The 17,982-nt window shown below is 39.1% G+C and overlaps 2 protein-coding genes across 4 annotated transcripts in view; one reads left to right on the top strand and one right to left on the bottom strand.

Moving 5' to 3' along the window:
• The window catches only part of LOC134527916 (apoptosis-stimulating of p53 protein 1), a 1,064,179-nt gene that overhangs the window by 523,235 nt on the left and 522,962 nt on the right, over nucleotides 1–17,982 (bottom strand). The gene's annotated exons all lie outside the window — the stretch shown is intronic.
• Nucleotides 8,700–16,666, top strand: LOC134527914 (uncharacterized). Of its 2 annotated transcripts, none has more exons than XM_063360945.1 (2): nucleotides 8,700–9,395; nucleotides 11,666–16,666. In XM_063360945.1, the coding sequence occupies exon 2, from the start codon at nucleotides 12,927–12,929 to the stop codon at nucleotides 13,854–13,856; it is 930 nt and encodes a 309-aa protein (XP_063217015.1). In that variant the 5' UTR covers nucleotides 8,700–9,395; nucleotides 11,666–12,926; the 3' UTR covers nucleotides 13,857–16,666. The 2 variants fall into 2 exon arrangements, with proteins under 2 accessions (XP_063217015.1, XP_063217016.1); XM_063360946.1 differs by having other exon boundaries at nucleotides 11,677–16,666.

Genomic DNA, 17,982 nt, shown 5'->3' on the forward strand with positions numbered 1-17,982 from the left:
GACAACGACCGGGCGGCAGAGCGCGAGGCTGGAGACCGACAGTCGGTGCCTGGGCCTCGCGCGCCTGGATTAGCGCCTCGCGCGGTCCGCTCCAGTCGCGCTGACGACAAGGCAACCGCGGCTCCGAACCTGGGCCACACCCTGCCGGCCACACTTGCCCATGCTGACGTCAGCGCAGCGCTCTACACACACACGCTCTTTCAATGATTCATGCAACGGTAAAATTTAATTTAATACAATTTCTTGGACATGCCCCATAGTAATTTTGCACTGTTTGTCATCGGAAAAAATTTCATGACTGCAAAAAAATATATTAAAAAATGAATACATAAACCCACAGAAAACAAGCCTAAAAGAGCTGATTTCAAACAGACAAACCCAACGATGAACTTTAACAATTATAATGAACAGCACAACGACGACAGCTCAAAGGAACACATTCAAACTTAAATATCATACAGCACAAGAATTCCGTTGAAGGAATTTAGTAATGAAAAAAAATAATAATAACAGCACAGACAAAGACAGAAGGCTAACAACGACGAGACAGTTTCAACAATAACAGTAAATGCAGACAGACAACAAACCCTGGACAGCAAAGGAAAAAAGTACGAACACAACGATAAAGATAAACAGATGCTATGGACAGCACAACGACGGTAACAACGACGGAAACAGTAGGTTTCCTGGAACAAAACAGTTGCAACGTTTCGGGAACTGGCCTATGTTCCCGTCATCAGGCACTAATAGACTACATATATCCGCACATGCACAGCACTAACTGCAGAAAAACCGCGTGCAGAACTCCAGGTGTTGGCACGCCATTTACAACACACTTAAGGCCCCCGCCTAACAGGGCACATATACGGTGCGCAGAGCTTCACGAAAACCAACGCGATTTGAAAACGACACAAGATATCCGAGTGGAGTATCTTTACGAAAAGCATTTAAGAATTCGCTGAGGACCGAAAAGTAGTTTGGTTTACGGATTAAGTTTTTAAATTTTATTTTCATAAAATTGAAATGGCTAACCGATGTGTTTTCAGAGTAATTTTCAGACATAAAACAGCCGGTACAGGCTTTTTGAAAGCACTTTAAGGACTTGTATTACAAATTTTCCTTAATTTCTATGTCATGCAATGTTACGGTCTCCACTCAGATTTCACAGTTGTCCTATGCACGATGAAAAGACTGCGCGCCAGTTCACAGCATTGCGCTTAGAGGCGACACCGCGCTAGAAACACAAGCGAGCGTCGCACTTATAATACCGCTTCACTAACACAGATGCACCCCTCTCAAAGCTGGGCCCTTAAGATTTCTAAATGGTGCCTGGTTTCACGTAGCTAGAACCACGATTATTTCACGAATCACTTCACTCCAGGATAGACTCAACTTGCATATACAAAATCAGGTTTAGATTGTTCATTGGTAGAGGCAGGCAGTTTTTGCGAAAATAATCTGAACGCATATTGGGTTGCAACAAGGTACACCCACACCAGAGGTTTTTCCCTTGTGATTGGTGGCCATCAAAATAAGTCACTATATATTTGGTCGGGCCATTCAGGACGCGTTTGTTTCCTGTGAATTACTGTGGCTGGTGTGGTAACAATAGACATGTAGCTGAAAGAATATCACCCAATCACGAAACACAGATAATTCTACAGTGTTTTAACTTTTAGATAGTCTCGGAACCTTTTCGCGAAATATGCATGCTCCTACTCATTGGTCGATAGCAAGGTCATATCCTTTGGCGGGTCACACGGGATTGGCTACCCACTTCTCATCCTTGTTTATAACTGGCTCAGGTCGTCAAGGACGTGTCAAGAGCACAGTAGACCAATCTGTGTGCGCTTCAAGTCTACTTTTCTACAAAATGTAACCGCAAAATAACAATTTAGGCTTTAGAAATGTTGACCATGAATGGTTTTGTAATGAACAAAACTTCATATGGACCTAGATCTGTTGTTATATTGTGAAAACTGCTTAACTTAAGGATGTGTGAAGTCTATCGTATTAGTTTCTAATAATTAAAGTATGTACGTGGAGTCCACGCGTGAAAGAAGTGAAACTTTTTACAAATCCAATCACATTATTCACATAAAAATTGATAATATATAAAAAGTTAATTGCAAAAATCAATAACTCTTTTCTTCAAACTATATTAAATATGGTAGCGATAATCGTTAGCCGTTACGAAAACTGAGGAGTACACAAATACAAGCATCGTTACGAGAATACCGTAGCATCACTGCTGCGTCATTTTTACCTCTCCCCTGCCGTCACCCCTTTCTTGCCGTTTAAACTAGCATATAGCATGCTACACTACGTACTTATCCCCGCCCTTGTCGTCTTCCCGTTCGACCGTTAGTGGATGCATTGGAGTGGCGTCACCGCTGACGCACTCTCATCTATCTGTTCCCCCACCACGTACCTAACTGCTCATGTGATCGGCATTTTCGTAACGGTAAAAAATTGTAGACCCCTCAGAAAAGAAGTTTGACTTCAAAAATTGTAAAATTTTAATAACTGTGTTTATATTTAAGCGATCTAATTATCGGTTATTGAGCTAGTCCTTAATTTTCCAGCATGACATCATAGGGTAGCCGCTTAAAGTCACATAGAATACTGCAAGCCAATTCGATGCCTTGCGCATAGAGGCTCTAAGGCGTATGATGCGTGAGCTAGTGTCGCCCTTAGCACCCCTGAACTTTTAGCGCTCGTACGCCCAGACAGGCGGGGTGTTGATTAGAGCTTAAACAATACTCGTATATCTGTAATGAGGCTATGTTTTAAACAACCATTTTTGAATGGCGAGAACGTCTTTTAACCTAACCACGAGAACTCTGCATGGCTCCACTTAGATTGGCTAGCATTTGAAAATGTTGGCCGGTTAACCCATAAGCCTAGGACCGTTTCATATTTCTGGTAATTTTTTATATTTTCCCACCAGTACTCCATGGTTACTTCACTAAAGTTATTTTCCTTTTAAACTGGTGCATGTATGTATATAGTAATAATGTTTATAATTAAGTATATATATATTCTATACACAAATGACGTACACATAAGACAAACCCAACTAAAAACGTAATAAAAGTATAGTTATTTTGTAAACAACTAATTTTTTGTGAAGGAAGAAAAATAACAAAATTAATAGCTCAGTGGTAAAAAATTAAATAAAAAACAACGCAAGGAGAATGCTTTTGGACATAATTTTGTATACACTTAAGTCTTGGTCCCTGGTTTGAATTAGTAAAACGTTTCAAAACAAAAAATAAATTAAGAAGCAGCTATTGCCAAGTATTGCTTATGTAAATAATAACAGCTTGCAGTAATGGCTTGGTCAGCGAAACTCGCATCACTGAACATCTGCTGGATTTTACCTATCTTAGTAGTTTTGTTGAATATTAACTGAACAGAATTTGTTTGGGAGATTTGAGAGTAACATGGTGCAGTGATATGAAATTGAATTTACCTCTACATTTTGAAGACTTCTGGACTAATTTCCGGGAAAGACAATCTGTATGGTTTCCTGGAGTCACTTACAGGCAAATCCTGGGACCATTCATTACTGTCTTTTCCTAGCCCAAAAATTTTCCTCATTTTGTGAAATAGTTTTCCGTTTTTTTCAAACAACGATGTCAACGAGACGGCAATCCTAATACAATTAATAAAAATACTGTCATGCGGTGGTTTGAGTTGCTGTTTCACACGAAATCCATTGCAATTTTATAAGGATCAGTGCCATGATTGATGAGATCATTCCACATCTCCAGTATGGCGTAGGCTTAGGAAACACATAGAACCTGTTCTTCAGGTGCAGGTTACAAAGGGAAAGGAAACAGCCAATTTGACAGCTTGTCATGTTCTCATCACGCTTCACGAAGCTCTGGAAGGATAAGGCCACACACAGTTTCGCCTCCACGACTGACTGTTATGCAACCACCAATCACGTAGCAATTTTGTTGCTCAAGCCACGAAACAATACGGCACGACCTTGCTGTAGGGGAAAAAAAAAGGATCTTGCTGCGAAATGTTCGCCAAGTGGCGGCATTTATCATTCTTCCAAGAGTGTTAGAAACACTTCAGAGAGCCATTCCATAGCGTGGAAGACTGAAATGCATCAAACGTTGATTTTTCTAGGAACAAGAACGAGTCTCTTTCCTGTATTCTCTATTGTTTGGGACAGTGCAGAGAGTTTACGGATTATTGTTCCGTAATGCTCAGTTAAAAATTTTCAGCTTGAATTTACGAAGAACGCTGGTTACAAATGACTCAGGAATCTTCGTAAATTTACCGTTATCTACGTCAATTAGCAAATATTAAGTTCACTTACTTTGAGCATGAATCCTGAAGATTAATCTTGGAATATCAGCAAAACTTCAAAAACTTATCAGGTCTACGTGCGAGAACACTAACATTTCTTCCACTTAAGGTTTACCCTGTCTATAACGAAAATAGAGCTCGGAAGTGTAAATACGACGAAGTTTGTATACGAAGATCAGGTTACGAATGACTCTTTGTTTATTTGAGGCGAATTCTTCGTTGAAAAGTCCGTAAGTACTCTGTAATTTCGAACGGTGCGCATGACTACTTTTCCAAGACACACAACGACTAATTCACTTGCCCTAATGAAGCCGAAACCTTTACGAATGTCTCGAGCAGATTTTCTCGAAGCGTGCACCATGGTGCACTGGTGTGCCCTGTGGCCTTCCAGAGAAATATGTGTCCATATATAAAAATAAATATAGTTACCTACTATATTATACCACTTCTTACGGATAAACCGCTCTTTTTGTTAACACATCATTATTATATGTTATTTGAACGACTCTGTAGTTTTCTTTTTTTCTCAAACAGTGATTATTTCAATACAGCACTGTGATCGCTCTATATTGTTTGTAAACAAGCCTTGAGTTGATCACCAGTACATATATGTGAGGTGTTAATTATTATAATATATTTCTAAGAAATTTGTACATGTAGCGCCTACAAAGATTCAAATGCGCCCCCGACTTCAAAAAGTTGGAGAACGACTGTCTAGTGCGTCCTCGCATAACTCATGTGGTGGGAAGACTACGACGATACCTTCACACCAGCAGGGCAAACATGGCTCTTTTATTTGCCGCCGTCATAGCAGCGACGCGTCTCCGGTACGACGGCAGAGTTATGAAGGCCGCGTGAAAATGCGAGCATGGATGCCAATGTCCAATAACTCTCCCGTCATCGCTAAGGCGCTTTACCTATGACTAGGGACAAGACTTTATGGTGTTAAAAAAATGAAAATTTCGTCATTAAAAATAAGGAATTTCGTCTTTATCGTCATTAAAAAATAAAACGCATGTAATAATAAGTGCATATCAAGCACAATTGCATTGGTTAACTGCTTCAACAATTCGTGGTAAGACACTTCATATGAGTACATTAAACAATACTACTACATAATATATATATAAGTAAATTAAACAAAATTTTGCAACTAAAACATTTAATAATAAAGATTTATATGTACAATTTTAAAATCCAAAATACTGTAGGCTACATGTAATGTAGACATGTGATGTTTATCTACGGGCCTTTATCCATGACTGTATATAATCAGCTGTAGACTGCTTTTATATACTTTACTTTGAAAAACCATAGATAGAAACTAATTAATGTTTTATTTACTTCATAACCTTTAGGTTTAAAAAAATAAATAAATATTTATGAAACCAATTTTATAAATTAATAGCCTTAATTAGGTAATTCAGGTGAATTTAGCTGCATTTCGGTGTTATGCTGTGTTACTGTTTCGGTGTCTGGCGGTGTATTAAATTCCATTTAGGAGTTTGGCGGAGTATTGACTTAACGTTGCTGTTATTTTGATTTTATCGCTATTCATCGTATAATCTTTCCTCTACTTATGACGGCTTCGATAATACGCAGAGGTTAGCAATCAATTTACGAGAAGGACGTGTTTTGTTTTGGCACCTGGCGCAACTGCTAGAAATTTACAGCCAATAGAAAACTACCGAAACAAAAACAAGATTGTGGACATTCATACGACTTAGGCTTAATGTTTCTATCCTATTATGCTTTTTCCACAATTATATTCAATATTTATATCATTATGCATTGTTCACATAATGGTTTTCCAGGCAATGTAAGTTTTATATACTATTATTTGCACCGCAATACACTCGTCACTTATCGGACTTAAAATAAAATGAACTCTCTTAACATGCCAAAGTCGGATATGATTATTAAACATTATCTAATAGGCTCAATAAATGTTTTATAAAACTACAAAAGTTATTATATTTAATATGACGATGTTATTTTGCCATCTAGTGAAATGTGTTCCCTGTTTTCAATGGTCGTTTGTTACTTATAACTAGGGGCAGGCATTTTTCGCCTATTAGACTGCAACAAGGTATACCCGCAACCACGGTTTCTTCCTTGTAATTGGCGGCCGTCTGCGTCTGCGAGAAACGTCGTTGCCTTATTTGACCGAGCCACTCAAGACGCGTTTGAATCCGAACTGAATCATTGTGATTGGTGTGCTAAACGAATACATGTACCAATAGAGAAACACAGACGATGCTAAAGTGTTTTTAACTTTCAGCTGGTCTCGGAATCTTTTCGCGAAATATGCATGCCCCTTCTCATAACCGTATGATAAAACAAAACAAAAAATACGAAAACTGTTACCACTAGACGTGAAACATTATTAGACTAACTGCGGTTATCATAATTGTGTTATTTTCTTTACCCGTTGATACAAGCTTGTCGATTTGAAACAACCCACTGTGTTTACGTGCTATAATAACTGTTTAAAACAGTGTTATTTTATTAAATTACATTACGTTTAGATATGCTTTTAGCGACTTTTTTTAATTAATTGCAAATTTTATTAACACTATTTTGCACCCCAGCATAAGTATCGGACAAATATGCTGATAATATTACTTATTTTGCGTCTTGAAATCTTGAAACAGGAGAACACTAAGTCGGCGTTGTTAACTAAATGTCTGAATGTGATTTGAAGAAACTGCAGTAGACAATATTGTGACTGTAACTAAAATACCCTTTTTGGGATTTTATGACTTTCTTTTCACAGAAGCAGCTACTATATAAACTACCATTTTTAATATTAAAGATAAACACGAAACCTCTTAACTCTACATGAAACACTGTTCCAAAATTGTTACCATTTTATCATACTACAAAGTATTTAATGGAACCCTTTGTGTATTATATAAGTGGCATATGCGATACAGCTGGAGCAAACCTAGCTGCCTACGAGAGTGGGGAGTAGGCCTAACCTAAGTCACTAAATTTTGAGAGAAAATGCTTTCAGTTTAAAATGTGATAAAACTATGGTGTCAAATAACCAGCAGACTTATCAATATAATGACAAGGTTGCATGTGTTTTACACTTAACTTTTGTAAAGAAAAATTAACTAATGTGACGTCAAATTCTTTAAGTATTACGTGATTCTGTTGACATTTATTTTGTTATTTTCTAATATGAAAAACTTATATATATTTCCTGTATATTATTGTTTTTAATATGGCATATTTTGGCTAAATGGGTATTGTGTAGTTAAAAATAACAAGAAAATAAGAATCACTGTGACTTATTGACACGAAACATACGATAATATATATTCATGCCACGTAACTATTAGCGGAGACGAGTAGTTTCGAAGTTGTTCAGAGACCAAACTAACCTTTCCTAGATCCATCATATATCCCATGTAAATTATTTCTGAGTATTAGGAGTGAGGCAAAAAATTTAATTAGGAGAGAATGTATTACCTATTGAGCTCGTTTGAAATAATTATTTCCAGTAATAAATTGGAAGTAAGACACGTCGTCGGCTGTATGACGGGGTTAAATAAACGTCATACGTACGACGGGCGTGTCATACAGAAGGTCCCTTCTCGAAAGACGACTTTGAATCCATGCTCGCTATTGGTGGAGAAGCGTCATCCATATGACGTAGCGTCCCTACGACGGGCGACATAGAGAACCATGCTCCCTCTGCAGGTGGTGATGGATCCGATGTTCCCAGCTAGCAATGGATCCCTGAGTGCCTGGCTTAGAGTGACAGGCTCAGGTTGGCTTGATGCATAGCGTCCCAACCCGTGCAGGCTTTTTGGAGATTTGCCTGGATACATTAAGTACTTGCGTTAGTGTGATGAATAAATCGCCATCCAATCGTTAAGCGGCTTGATTCGTATAAACTGTGGAAACGAGTGGAAGGTTAATTTTAGCACATTACAGTCAGGTATTGGCACTTCTACATTTGGATATAACCAATAGAGAAATATAAACTATTGCAATAAATAGAGAGAAAACACGCACCTAAAGTGTGCACTGATTCTGATAATACGACTATAGAAGGAGAATTATTTTGCAGCGCATGTCTGAAATCCACCCATATTGAACTAATTTTGATATCGTCAGCGATGCTTTAACAAAAAATGCATTTCAATTAACTCTCAAATTATTGTGACAATGAACAGTAGGATAAACCCTTTTCATGTAAAAATAAGTGATTGAAAAGGTGTACATGTTCACATATGGTTCCTCCTTAACAAACGACTAAACGATAATCAATGGCAAAAGGAACTGTAGGCTACCTCATTGAAACATTGCCGCGCTCTGCAAATATCCACTTCTGGTTGGCAATTAAACTCAAAACATGCTAATATGAACTAAAAAGTTCATATTGTCACGGTCTGAAAATTTCATTACTTTTTTTTCTTAAATTTTATTGTAATTTTGTTTCTCGTCAGGTTTACGTGTTGGTGTACGTGCACGTTTCCAGGCTCGGCCGGTTGATTTCGACACGCGGGTATGGGAATATAGGTTGCTGCGACATTAGTTTACAGGCACCGCGGGCTTTTGCGAGGCTGCGTGGTTAGCTAATTCTCGCGGGTTGCTGGCCAGGGCCCGCTGAGAGGTTGCAACACGCCGTTCCAGAAAAACCTGCTACGCTACGCTAGTCTCTTGTTTGTCGCGCGAGGCTTTTGAGTACGCGTTTCGAGGACTCTGTCCTGATTAGTGATGCCATCTTGCGTCCGAGTTTGGAAACGTAGACGGAAAAATAACAATCGAGCAGCGCAAGAGGGAGAGGGGGAAACTCGTGCGCGCCTGCGCGGAAGGAATAGCTGACTTCACTTGTTTTTCATTTTTTTCCTTGTGGGAAGGGAGGGGACCGCGAGTTGCCTTGTGGATAAGTTTTCCCGGTGTTCGTGTGTTTTTTTTTTGTTTTTCCGGCATGGCCTAGTTTTGTAGTTAAAACCTCCTTCCAGGGAGGGGCCGAGGCTTTTTGCCTGGGGACCTCTCTGGAAGCCGAGTCCACGTCGGTTTGAAACAACTTTGCTTCGCCTCAAGTCAGAAGGGTAAGTGGTTGGCCATGGCTCGTTCGCCACAATCATTTCTTGGACGATCTTCGTCTTAATCTTTTAAGTAATAATGTAGTATTCCACCTCTATTATTTATTATTTGGTTTTGGGAAAAATCGACGTCTGGTTATAAGCATGCAGGTAGTGGTAACTGGGAAGTATACTATCCTTCCGCGTAGCTGTGACGACGAGAGAACCGCCATGTTGTAGAGATAATTGTTTGCCGGCCGACGTCACTTTAATGTGTATTTAATGTATTTATTTATTCGTTAATCCCATCCCATTGTAAAATGCTTTATTATTAATTTGTTAATCAAATATTTGGTTGATTATTATTATTTTTTTTATTATCCTAGTGAATAAAATCTGTGCTTGAATGAACTAATCATGTTTCTTTTCAGTACATAAATTATACCCTACACTTCCTGTATAGGGAGAAGACTTGATCTCGAGTACCATGCTTACCAACAGCTACCACCCCCCAAATGTTATAGGTTATTTATTGTTATGTGTATAGGTGTACGCGGGACGTCTGACGGAGCCCCGTCACAAGTGGTGGAGGCGCCGGGTAATAGTCTCTTGTAGGGTCGTTTGTGCTTTATTTTTTTTTCTCTCTTCTCTTGTTCTTCCGAATTTAATAATGTTTTATTATAGAGCAGTGCAAGCAGGGTCGTGTGGGAGCACGCGGCGGACGTGTTGCGTTGTGCTTCACGTATTTTTATTAGTAATGTTACTGTTGTTCTGTTTAAATTTAATGGATAAAAAGTTTTTGGTTTAGTTAAGTTAAGTCAGTGAGTCAGTCAGTCAGTCATCGGGTCGTTCAGGTCACCTATCAGGTTTTATTAAGTTTTAATTACGTAAATTCTAATGCCAGTTTAATGATTAATTAATTAATTTTGAAAATTATCATAATTAAATTTCGGTTAAGAACCTAAGAGTTTGTGTGGAGTTTTTGGTTTAGGAACGATGTTAAAACTTGTGTTAAGTAATGTTATAGACAGTGCTTGTTGCGGACGTGAAAGTCATGTGTCGTGGAGCGGTGACGAGCGGCGCGACGGTCAGCTGTGCGCTGACCTTGAGCGGTTTCCGGCCTGGCGCGACACGGCTCGGCACGGCGCGGCAAGAATCGTTCCGGCCCGGTGTTTACCGGCCGGCTGGACGTCAGACAGATAAGAGTTTCACAGTTATTTTTTTTTATGATTAATTTTATGTGCGTCATTGACTACACCACACCGTCTAAGTTTTTTTTTATGAGTTAACTTAATAACTTTAAAGTATTTATTTATTTGTCATTATAATTATTTTTGTTTTGATAATAATTAATTTTTTTTTTTAACTTTTCTTTTCGAATTATAGGAGGTACACATTAGAAGGGATTAGCTCTGAGAATAGTGTGAGGTTTGTTTATTTGTGTAGGTTAAGGGAATGAACTCCAGGGGAACAGTTTTTGAGATGAGAGAGTTGTTGTGATTGTCCAGCCATAGGAGATGAGCTGGGACAATTTGAGGTGTCCCTGGGAGAGTAGGGACGGTAGCGCAGACCCATAGAAGATGGGCTGGCTACTGGTTAAGGGTCGGGAGAACCCTGTGTTGTTAGTAGTTGGGGCAGGAGTTCCCCATGGTAGTACCGGAAGTGGCTATCCCGTACGGGATAAGGGTACCACTTCAATTAATTTGGTTTGTGGGGTTAGAGTCCCCTGTTGTGTAGTGGGCCTATAGGAGATAGGCACTACAGCGAAATTTTTGGTTGCCCTGGAGGTAAATTCCCTGGGTTAAGTTAAGGAATTGTTCTTAAAGTTAGGAAGTAGGGAAATGTGAATCATTGTTGGAGAGTGAGTTAGTGTACCTGCCTACGTATTAAAGTAAATTTTATTGAATTAATTTATGAGAAAGTTTATTGTGTTAAGGATAATGGAAGTGAGTTAATTTTTTTTAAATTGGTTTTTGAGTAAAGTATTTTAAGTAATAAAGTTAAATAATAGAGTGAGTGGGGACAGTTATGATTGAGTATTTTTGAATTTATTTTGTTTATCACACTTGGAATGTAATGTTTTAATTTTTTCTCTCAACATAATTAAAATTAAAATAATTTTTTTTTAATACAGTGCCCCTTATACATTTGTTGATACAAGTAATAAAGTATTTTTATTTATTTACAATTTTATTTTAATTACATAATAATTTGAATTTAGCTTTGTGATACAGATGAAACATTTTTTTTTAATGAGTTGTTTTGTTTGTGCTCGATTCTTATCGGTTTTGTGAAAGTCGTGTTACAGTATTCAGTTCAGTGGTGACCTGTGACTGACTGCACGACTAAGAAGACTGAGCATGGTGTTGCTGGCTGCACATCAGAGTGAATCTGATGGCACCACCAGTAGCTGTTGTTTCGAGGTGTTGCTGTTTTCACCAGACGAGACCAACCAGCTGCTTGCTGCCTACAGCATAGCAGATGTTAAGGTGAAAGTATTTTTATTTTTCTTATCAGGTTCATTAATTTTTTTTTAATTTTTGTCTAGGATGTTTAATGCAATTTTTATTTCAGCTTTCATGGTTTATTAATAACAGGCAGATTTTAAGTGAATAAAGAAAAGTATTTTTTTTCTTGGGCAGTCTAATTTTATGATGTTGATTCAGGAATTTGTTTTATTAAGATAGCAAGTTAAATAGTAAATAATGGTTAAAAGTAACTTACCTAATTTTTGCCTTGTTTTGATTGTTGATTTTGGCTATGGCCCTGGTTCGATTGAGTAGTTACTGTGTTGATGAAATTTATTTGTTGATGATGCCATTTTAGGAAGCTATAGAGAGTAATGTAATACAGACCCTGGAGGAATGGGCTGTAGCGTGAGGGCATGGAGACCCTGGTTGTGACTGGGTTCGCAGGGTAGGCGACCCTTAGTAAATGAGAATTTTTTTTTGTTGTTGTTGGGTTAGAGTCCCACAAGGTGTGTCCACAGGAGGTGGATGTTAGGCATCTATCGGCTTTTGTTGTTTTGAAAAAGTTAGAAGCATGTTGATAGTCATCGATTTCAGGTCGGAGTCATTTTTGAACCAGGTGCCAGAGGTCAGATCGTCAGAATAATTTAAAATTTGATTGATGAGATTATTTGTAAAATTATTTAGTTTTGGTATTGAGGTTTGTGGCTGTGGGGATGTTAAATAATTTTTTTTTAAAGACTTTTCAAATAGTTAATCTGTACCCATCTTTGTTTAGAATCGATTAACTATTAGTGTTGACCAAGTACAAAAGTATTTTCATTTACCTATTTGTCGCTGTCACATTTATCAGGAGAACTTGTATGTCAAACTTAAGATACCTATTGTTCATGTTAATTCCAATTGGAAATTATTTCAGTTTGTTGCGGTACCTTTCCGCTGGAAAAATAACACTTGCCACTTGGAGCACGAGCCAAACTTTTTAGCCGTAAATAATGAGCAACTGGTGACCATTCAGGGTAGAAATTTGTTGGATTGTCGTCCCTTCGAAGACAGTTTATGTTTTGTGCCCAGATTTTCAGGTGATGCCATGGGAAGTTCTCTATGTCCTAAAGCTTTGTTTCAGGGAGTGACTGCAGAGAAACTTGGTGAACTGTGTGCTTACAGATGCCATTCGGGAACCCACCTCATGATTACGCAAGCTGGTCCTGAACGGTATTTTCTAACTAACCCTGTTGGTAAACTAGAAGTGCAATGTTTAGTGAATAAGAACCAAACCTTGTTTTTAGCGGCTGCAGATCGACCTGGCGCTGTGGACACTGAGGTCCCTTGCGATTGTCGCCTGTACATGAATGATGAGCTTAAAATTAATGAACTTTATCCGTGTGATTTTCTTTCTAAAGCTAAATTCCAAATGATTCATGTGATTCCAGCTGCTTGGTCAAAATTAAAAAAATTAAAGATTTTACCTTTAACAGCATCTTCACACACAGTTTTTTCTTCATTAGAAGATTGTTTAGACGAGGATTGGCCTTCTGTTATTCCTCACTTGAATTTGGTCGTTTCACGTTCCTTTACGAGGCCCGACGAATTACAGCTGCGAGACCCGGTGGAAGTTGTAAGCTTTTTGTTAAAACATTTACAAAGTATTTCTTTATTTGTGATTGGTGGTACTTTATTACTAATTGTTGTAAGAAACCCTTATCTAGTGGGGATTGGTACCTTCCCCCGCGTATCAGCTTTTAGTGAAAATGTCATGTTAACAATGGAGATAAGCATAACTGTATTTATACTTGGTGTCATAATGTGTATGATTCTTTTTCTGCTACGGAAATGGTTGTCACTCAAGTGGAAATTACGGAAAACTGAGGAAATCTCACCTACTGTACAGACTGATGTTGCAACTACAAGTGAAACCTTTAACTTACGTGATCAATTTTCTGAGAACTGTCGATTAAAATCTAAGTTGGTTAGTGAGTCAGGTGAGGAATTTCATGTCTACCTCACCCTGTGTGATTAATTTTATAGAACTGATGTTTATGTTTGATTTGTTTTCCCCATCAAGGGCACATAGTTGTTAAACACGTTTGTGGTTAGGATTTATAATGTTTTTGTAATTAACTGTTCAGTTCAGAGGTTTTACTTTTTGCTTAAAGAATAAAAAAAAAAAGGAGACGACAATCGAGGATGAATCTAGGGGTCCAAGCAATTATTAATCTAGGGTTAATTTTTTTTTTAATTTATTTGTCTACGCTCGCCTTTGATTTAACCTGGGTAGGGATACCTTGTTCCTGGTCTATACCCTCCCCTGTCCGAACCTGTGTGCACTCGTGCCTCTGAAGACAGTGTAATTCCTTTTTCCACAGACTCAAGTGAGGCAGAGTTGTTAGCAACAAGTGTTTATGTTTTCTTTTTCTTTCTTGAAGAAGAGACAGTGCATCGATGTAACACATCCAGAGACTTCAACGATTACGTTACGTAAGTTATGTGAAGAACTTTCCTTCGCCATGTATGTCCTCCTGACTGAGGACCATGTGTTGTGCAGCCATTGAACTTGTGTGGGAGATGGACTACTGTTTCCTCCCCTGTTGTGTGGTGGGCTGCTTATAACTCATGAGGAGTTATACGGTGGAAGCCCCTTCCCAAATTGGTTGCTGTGTGTATGCGAACTTTCTGTCTAAAAAGAATGAAGAAACGGATCAGCGTGGGGCTCGTTTTCGTCGACTTGGGCCGAACGAAGAAATCAGTTACTCTCGGCCAACCAGTGACAATGCTATTTTTTTTTCTGTTCTGTAGCTAGTAGCTGCAGAGGCGTGTTATGAAGATCTTGGACTTCACTTAATCCTATGGACATTTCAGGTTCCTTTCCTGATGTTTATCCTTTGTTTTCCTGACTTGTATAGTCCATTCCTTTGTTTTTCTTGGAGGCCAAGCTCCCATTTTACTTTAGCTGTGTTTGTTTCATTTTATTGACATATTTATGATCATCTTTGTTGTTGTTGTTGTTGGAGAATAACATGCCCCTGGACTCATCCTTGGTTAGTTATGCTGTTTATGGAACTGATAAAGAGTAAATGTAGGGTGGATCTTTTTGTGTTAATCAGTCACTTTATAAAATGTGAACATTGTTTGCTAATTATTCAATAGGGTCACTTCACAGCTTTACTTAATGGAATAATTAACTTTTCTTTTTTTGTTATCAACCTTGTATTAACATAATGTTTTGATATGACGTTAAGAATAACCCCCCCCCCCCCTAATTAACTTGTTTAAATAGGCTTGACAGTGTCGTGTATGTTCTTTGGTGAGATTTTGATACTGGTGTTGAAATTTTTGTTCAGTTTCACTGGGGAGACATCCCCGATGACATGCTGCGAGGAAGGCAGGCTGAGGGCAGAACTGCTCTGAAGGCTGGATCCTGGGTGTGAGCTGCAGATCACACTTCAAGGTCTCTTCTCTCCAGCTTCAACTAGGGCTGATCTGTCCACGGTTCATGCCTCTCCTAGTTGTATGTCGTACGAGTAGTTTTACGATGTGCCAGCCACCATCGATTCTTACAGGAAAGAATTGTTTCCTGGGCTATTTTGTATTTTGTATTGGTTTAACTTTTTCAGTTTAGACTTTGAATGTAATTGTTGTGGTAAAACCTAACCTTCGTGCGCTGTCTTGGTCGAGTAGGCATTTAACTTATAAATTTTTGCCCCTTGGTCTTATTCATTGTTAGGAATTTTTATGGCTTGTGGGGCACAAGCCCTTGTAGACCGGGGTAATGTCACGGTCTGAAAATTTCATTACTTTTTTTTCTTAAATTTTATTGTAATTTTGTTTCTCGTCAGGTTTACGTGTTGGTGTACGTGCACGTTTCCAGGCTCGGCCGGTTGATTTCGACACGCGGGTATGGGAATATAGGTTGCTGCGACATTAGTTTACAGGCACCGCGGGCTTTTGCGAGGCTGCGTGGTTAGCTAATTCTCGCGGGTTGCTGGCCAGGGCCCGCTGAGAGGTTGCAACACGCCGTTCCAGAAAAACCTGCTACGCTACGCTAGTCTCTTGTTTGTCGCGCGAGGCTTTTGAGTACGCGTTTCGAGGACTCTGTCCTGATTAGTGATGCCATCTTGCGTCCGAGTTTGGAAACGTAGACGGAAAAATAACAATCGAGCAGCGCAAGAGGGAGAGGGGGAAACTCGTGCGCGCCTGCGCGGAAGGAATAGCTGACTTCACTTGTTTTTCATTTTTTTCCTTGTGGGAAGGGAGGGGACCGCGAGTTGCCTTGTGGATAAGTTTTCCCGGTGTTCGTGTGTTTTTTTTTTTGTTTTTCCGGCATGGCCTAGTTTTGTAGTTAAAACCTCCTTCCAGGGAGGGGCCGAGGCTTTTTGCCTGGGGACCTCTCTGGAAGCCGAGTCCACGTCGGTTTGAAACAACTTTGCTTCGCCTCAAGTCAGAAGGGTAAGTGGTTGGCCATGGCTCGTTCGCCACAATCATTTCTTGGACGATCTTCGTCTTAATCTTTTAAGTAATAATGTAGTATTCCACCTCTATTATTTATTATTTGGTTTTGGGAAAAATCGACGTCTGGTTATAAGCATGCAGGTAGTGGTAACTGGGAAGTATACTATCCTTCCGCGTAGCTGTGACGACGAGAGAACCGCCATGTTGTAGAGATAATTGTTTGCCGGCTGACGTCACTTTAATGTGTATTTAATGTATTTATTTATTCGTTAATCCCATCCCATTGTAAAATGCTTTATTATTAATTTGTTAATCAAATATTTGGTTGATTATTATTATTTTTTTTATTATCCTAGTGAATAAAATCTGTGCTTGAATGAACTAATCATGTTTCTTTTCAGTACATAAATTATACCCTACACTTCCTGTATAGGGAGAAGACTTGATCTCGAGTACCATGCTTACCAACAGCTACCACCCCCCAAATGTTATAGGTTATTTATTGTTATGTGTATAGGTGTACGCGGGACGTCTGACGGAGCCCCGTCACAATATAAATAATTTTAATTGTTTTCCAATGTTGTTCTTAAAGTATATAAATAAGAATAATTATATATTTATTCTTAATTTTATTTAATATCTGATTTAAGTACATTATTGCAAGATATATGTATATGTATGTATATATGCATACTAGAATTCTCAAAGCCCTGTCACAATGTCAAACTTCCGTTCAACACCCTCCAATATGTTTGGTCAAATAAAATTGCAGGGTTATGACGTCACTGAAATGGTCACTAGCACAGCCAACAGCTAAGTTTGTTTAACCAGCTGGATGACTTGACTGTACATCAAATATTTAGCATAAAGGCTTTGTTTGAAAATATGTTGGATTTCGGTCCAAATCAATCAGAAATAAGACGGATATGAGTCTGGTTTTGAGATTTTTCGGAGTGAAATAAATATGCGAAATAACCGTGGCTGAAAACATCCCGTAAGATTTATCTTTTTTTTTTTAAGTATTCGATACGGTTTTTTTGGTGTCTGCTATACCTGCCAACGTAACTGGTGCCTCTGTTCAGCGATGGTTAGGACGAACTTCCTTCTTGCACAATAATTTCGCCACAAATCACAATTTATAATTAAACAGTTCTACGACAGCATTAGCGACGTTGTTATGCCGTGACTATATGAAAGTTAAAAAAAAAAAAAAATACACTGTAACATCGTCTGTGTTTCGGGATTGGGCAAGTTTCTTTCAGGTACACGTAAAATCGTTGCAGCACCAATTTCAGTAATTCAGCGCGGAAGCAAACGTGTCCTGAGTGGCTCGGTCAAACAAGGCAGCGACGTATCTCGCTAGAATGGCCGCCAATCACAAGGAAGAAACCGCTGGTGCGGGCATACCTAATTTTTTTTTTTACCGCGGAATAAAAAAATGGCAGGCATCTGGACTTTGTGAAACAGAGCTGCGTGTTTGCAGCGTTGACGGTCGAGCAGCGCGCTGTCTGCTCGGTGCGGTGGTCTGATTTAATTATCGGGCGCGGTATCTCGGGAGCGCAGCGGTCGTGATCGCAACCGCAGCGGGATCAGCGCGCGGTCAAAGGGGCCCCGGCCCCTGCTAATGGCCAGCCCGCGGCCACTGGGGCGGCTTGCCGCCGTGCGGGCAGCTGATCACCCCTCTTCCTTCCCCCCGT

This window comes from Bacillus rossius, chromosome 1 (assembly GCF_032445375.1).
Source record: "Bacillus rossius redtenbacheri isolate Brsri chromosome 1, Brsri_v3, whole genome shotgun sequence".
NCBI classification, from domain to species: Eukaryota; Metazoa; Arthropoda; class Insecta; order Phasmatodea; family Bacillidae; genus Bacillus; species Bacillus rossius.